Source organism: Humulus lupulus, chromosome 9, assembly GCF_963169125.1.
Source record: "Humulus lupulus chromosome 9, drHumLupu1.1, whole genome shotgun sequence".
Classification (NCBI taxonomy): domain Eukaryota; kingdom Viridiplantae; phylum Streptophyta; class Magnoliopsida; order Rosales; family Cannabaceae; genus Humulus; species Humulus lupulus.
In genome coordinates, this window is record NC_084801.1 from 9,024,747 (window position 1) to 9,029,344 (window position 4,598).

A 4,598-nucleotide genomic window follows, 5' to 3' on the forward strand; every position below is an offset into this window, starting at 1 on the left:
TAACAAACAAATAAAAAAAGAATGACATCTAAAATTATCCATGCATATATATATATATATAAGAGATATAAAGTATAGATATATATAAATATAATGTTGTGATACGTTACCTAAACCCAATGATCTTATAAACCATTGGACAATGAAAAAAACAAGCACCAACGTCGTATCAGAGAACAGGCAAGGAGATTGAGGTTCCAAAATAATAAGCAAAACAACCGATTAATAGATCGAAACAAACCATGGCAGAGAGTGTGGTGAGTTTTCTACTGGAGAAGCTTTCGTCCATGTTGGAAGATGAGGTGAAACTCGTGAGCAGCTTTCGAAATGAAGTTGTTTTTGTGAAAAATGAGTTGGATCGTATGAGAGCTTTCTTGCGATCTGCTGATGCTACGGAAGATCACGATGAAGAAATCAAAGTGTGGGTTAAGCAAGTTAGAGAGGTCGCTTACGATGCAGAAGACATCATCGATGATTTCTTGTACAGATTTGAGCATCCCAAGCGACATGGATTCTATGGTTATTTGTGTAAGATGGCTCGCGGGATCAAGAACTTGAAAGCTCGTCGTCGAATTGCCTCCCAATTGCAGAGTATCAAACTCAGAGTTACTGATATTTTTGAGGGGTGCCAGAGATATGGTTACAAACTGAGTAGTACGGAGATCGGCTCGAGTTCGGGAACTAAACCTTGCTACTATTCTGAGATTAGAAGCGACGCACGGTTGCTGGAAGAAGCTCAACTAGTGGGCATTGAACCAAAGAAGCAAGCTCTTTTGAGTTTTCTTGTCAAGGATACCTCTCAACTACGAGTGGCTGCAGTGGTCGGGATGGGAGGGCTGGGCAAAACCACTCTGGTGAGTTCAGTTTATAATGATTCACGAGTAAAGAATCATTTTCATCAACTCCAAGCTTGGGTCAATATTTCACAATTGTTCAAGCTAGATGAAGTTCTGAGACAAATTATCCAGCAATTTTTCAAAGCTATGAAGCTGCCACTTCCTGATGAAGTCGAGAAGTCCACAGACCCGCACTTCCTAAAGACAACCATTGTTGATTTTCTTAGTGACAAAAGATATTTGGTTGTATTGGATGACATATGGGATGTGAATGCATGGGAAGCAGTGAAAGTTGCATTTCGGAACAACAACAATGGTAGCCGAGTAATGATCACAACTCGTATTATTGATGTGGCCTCTACCTCTACCAAAGATGTTGGGGGTCAGATCTTAACCTTAAATCCTTTATCTTCTAAAGATTCTTGGACTCTATTTTGTGCAAAAGCCTTTCAAGGTAATGCATGTCCAGCTCATTTGGAGGAAATTTCAAGAGACATCATGAAAAGATGTGAGGGATTGCCTCTTGCCATTGTTGCAATAGGAAGCATGTTGGCCACAAAGGACATCAATAGGGTAGATGAATGGGAGATTGTTCACCGTTCTCTACAGGCTGAATTACAAGGAAATACAAGACTGAAAGGCATGCAAGCCATACTTTCACTTAGTTTCAATGATTTGCCTTACCACTTGAAGCATTGCTTCATGTATCTAAGTTTATTCCTTGAGGATTATTCGATTAAACGCAATGTCCTGATTCGATTGTGGATTGCTGAAGGTTTCATAGAAGAAATTGAAGGAAGAACATTAGAAGAAGTGGCAAATGGTTGTTTCAACGAGCTTCTTAACAGAAGCTTGGCCCAAGTAAATGATAGATATAGTGATGGAAGAGTTAAAAGTTGTCGAGTGCACGATATTTTAAGGGAAACTATGCTTCTAAAATCGAAAGATCAAGGCTTTGCAGCAATAACTAATAAAGAGAGCAATAAAAGGCTTCCAGAAAGAGTTCGACGACTATCTGTGCATGAAGGAACAAATATAGATGCATCTAGGGACAATCAACTATCTCAACTGCGCTCTTTATTCTTTTTCACCAAAGAAAAAGATGTCTGGAATAAATTCATGTCTTCATTTTCTGAGCAGGGGTCAAGACTTGTCAAGGTGTTGGATTGTACATGTGCACCTACGACTACATTTCCACAGAGTATCACAAAGCTATACCATTTGCGATACCTATGTTTAAGAGATACCGATGTAAGTTCAATTCCACCCTCAATTGCGAATCTTCGACATCTTGAAACGTTAGACCTCAAAAGGACTCTTGTGCAAGAGCTACCTAGTGACATTTTACGATTACAGTGTTTGCGACATGTAATAGTTTATGATTTTAGAAGTTTTCCCACATTGCATGGCTTTAAGGCTTTAAAAGGAATGGAATCCCTTTCTTCCTTGAGAAAACTCATTTTTGTTGAGGCAAAACAGGGTGAAACTGAGCCTATGGTATCCGTAGGAAGGCTAACACAACTGACGAGGTTAGGCATCCGACAGCTTGGAGATGAGCATGGAGATGCACTATTCTCTTCAATTCGTGAATTAAAGCTCCTTCGTTCATTGAGATTGGTTTCAAGAACAGAGGATGAAGCCCTTAGTTTCCAATTTAAATCCTTTTCATCTCTTCGATTACTCCAGAGATTATACATAAGAGGTCGCGTGGAGAAGTCAATAGAAGGACTACAAAACCTTACAAACTTGTCTAAATTATTTCTGAGTGGTAGTAGGTTGCAGGTAGATCAGCTAGAGTCATTACAAGATTTGCCCAATCTAGTATCACTCTGCTTTTATGAAGGAGCTTATGATGGGGAGTCACTATGTTTTAAAGCTGGGAGTTTCTTAATGCTCAGACATCTCCGTATTTCAAGATTGGAGAACTTAAGAATGGTGACAGTGGAAGACAAAGCATTGTCTCATCTCGAACTTATGCATTTCAATGATTGCAAATTCCTGAAGGAAATACCATCAGGAATTGAACGCCTAAGAAACCTCCAACTACTTCAATTGTTAAATTTGGCCGCAGAATTGACAACAACTGTATATCGTGGAAGTGAACATGATAACTACTCAAAAGTAATGCACATTCCACGTGTTTTCATCGGCCAGTGGAGTCCTGAAAGCGGAACTGTTGGTGATTGGCTTTAGAGATGTAAGTTTCATTTTTCTTCTTCCGAAAACTAAAGAGCTTTTTTATTTAATTATTTATTTGTTTTATCCTCTGGTTTGTAAATTATATTTTGAAATTCAATCACGAGAAAAATTATTTATATTGGATTATTATGATTTTTATGTTCAACCTTTTGAAATTGAATATCACCTCCTATAACAAACATCTTCTTGAATTTTAGCTAAAACAGACATTGAGCTGATCAAAATAAATAACTGAGACCATTTTAATTTTACATAGGTATTAAAGATGTGAGTTCGTGATGAGAAGTGGACAAGGATCAAAACCGAGTAAGTTGGCGTTAGGTTTGATATGAGAATAACAATTATACTTATATATATATATATATATAAACAGACAATTTAGTTATATTACTGTATGATTTGATGTGAAAAAAGTCGAAGGTGAATTTCTTCGTAGACCAAAATATGATATAATTTCATGGTTGGTTTCAATATATTTTGGTTGTTATCTTGTTTTGTCAAAGATGCAATTCTATTTGACAAAACTAGTTATCTTTTTATTTAATTAATTGGATTCATGTGCTTTTGTAGATCTTGTTCTCAACTTAATATGAATATTCTTGCATCATTTTCTACATTTACTTTTCAATATTATTAATCGTGTGGTGTCATTATGTTGGCTACTGGTGTGCTTCAGTTTGTGTCTATTACTATGTTTACTATTTTATACTAATACTAGTGCCTCTTTCTAAGACTAAAGAAGTATCAATTTTCATAATATTAGTGTCAATTATAAATTCATTCTTTTTTTAAAAAAATAAAAAAGTAAATGGAGATATTACCAAAAAATATAGTTTCAGTTTCAAAAGTTGTACTTATGTTCCAAATCTAACTTTTATTGTCTGATTCTCATAATTTGTTACAGTATAGTGAGGCAGCTTCCAAGATATTTTCCATAAATTGCTTGTGTGCCATCCAGCAACCTCTGTTGGGGCATAATCAAGTTGTTTATTGAGCTTATAATGATTGGGAGGCACAAGTCTTTTGATGATGATGATGAGAAAGGAATTGATTAAGAGTTTGACATGTTGTTGAGGTAAGTTCTGTGTTTGGGGTCGATTTTGAGATATCCAAATTTGTCTTTCTTGAGACTCACCTTACAGGATGTGCTCAAAGTTGTTTAGAATGGTATTGAGGAGTACAAGAAGGAAGTGGATAAGATTGGAAGACACTTTTGGTATCTGAAGTTTCAAGAGATAATCCTGCTTAGTTGAGAGAAATTCTGTAATGTCAAATATCATGTGTAGACATTTGTTGTAATAAACTCTTTTGAGTTCTGATATTCCTTGAGTTTTATGCTTTGGTTTAGTTTTTAAAGTTACTTGACACTATCCAGATGGATTTTTTAGTTGTTTCATTCTAATTGGTTCAATATAGACTACTGAGCTTTTTGTTTTGCTTTAATTTCTGTTCTGCTTTTTCTTTCTTACCATTTGCTCTAGATTCTGAGAACATATAACATTCTCATGCCACAACATAGAATTTTCAGATTTCTTTATATTTGTTTGCTGCCTTCTCAGAAAT

The 4,598-nt window shown here is 35.9% G+C and overlaps 2 protein-coding genes across 2 annotated transcripts; both read left to right on the plus strand.

The window, feature by feature from the left end:
* The first annotated feature begins 242 nt into the window (after nt 1-242).
* On the plus strand, nt 243-1,230 carry LOC133799403 (putative disease resistance protein At1g50180). Its single transcript, XM_062237423.1, has 2 exons — nt 243-1,160; nt 1,210-1,230. Exons 1-2 carry the CDS (start codon nt 243-245, stop codon nt 1,228-1,230), a joined length of 939 nt encoding a protein of 312 aa, XP_062093407.1.
* LOC133800693 (disease resistance protein RPM1-like) lies at nt 1,220-3,341 on the plus strand. Its single transcript, XM_062238721.1, has 2 exons — nt 1,220-3,033; nt 3,292-3,341. Exon 1 carries the CDS (start codon nt 1,335-1,337, stop codon nt 3,027-3,029), a length of 1,695 nt encoding a protein of 564 aa, XP_062094705.1. The 5' UTR covers nt 1,220-1,334; the 3' UTR covers nt 3,030-3,033; nt 3,292-3,341.
* The last annotated feature ends 1,257 nt before the right edge of the window (nt 3,342-4,598 follow it).

What these genes read in the sequence shown, in the direction of transcription:
- LOC133799403 (XM_062237423.1), top strand. Translation starts at nt 243, where the DNA reads ATGGCAGAGAGTGTGGTGAGTTTTCTACTGGAGAAGCTTTCGTCCATG. An exon ending in ACAACAACAATGGTAGCCGA is followed by an intron (nt 1,161 to 1,209) that starts GTAATGATCACA and finishes CCTCTACCAAAG; the next exon opens with ATGTTGGGGGTCAGATCTTA.
- LOC133800693 (XM_062238721.1), top strand. Translation starts at nt 1,335, where the DNA reads ATGAAAAGATGTGAGGGATTGCCTCTTGCCATTGTTGCAATAGGAAGC.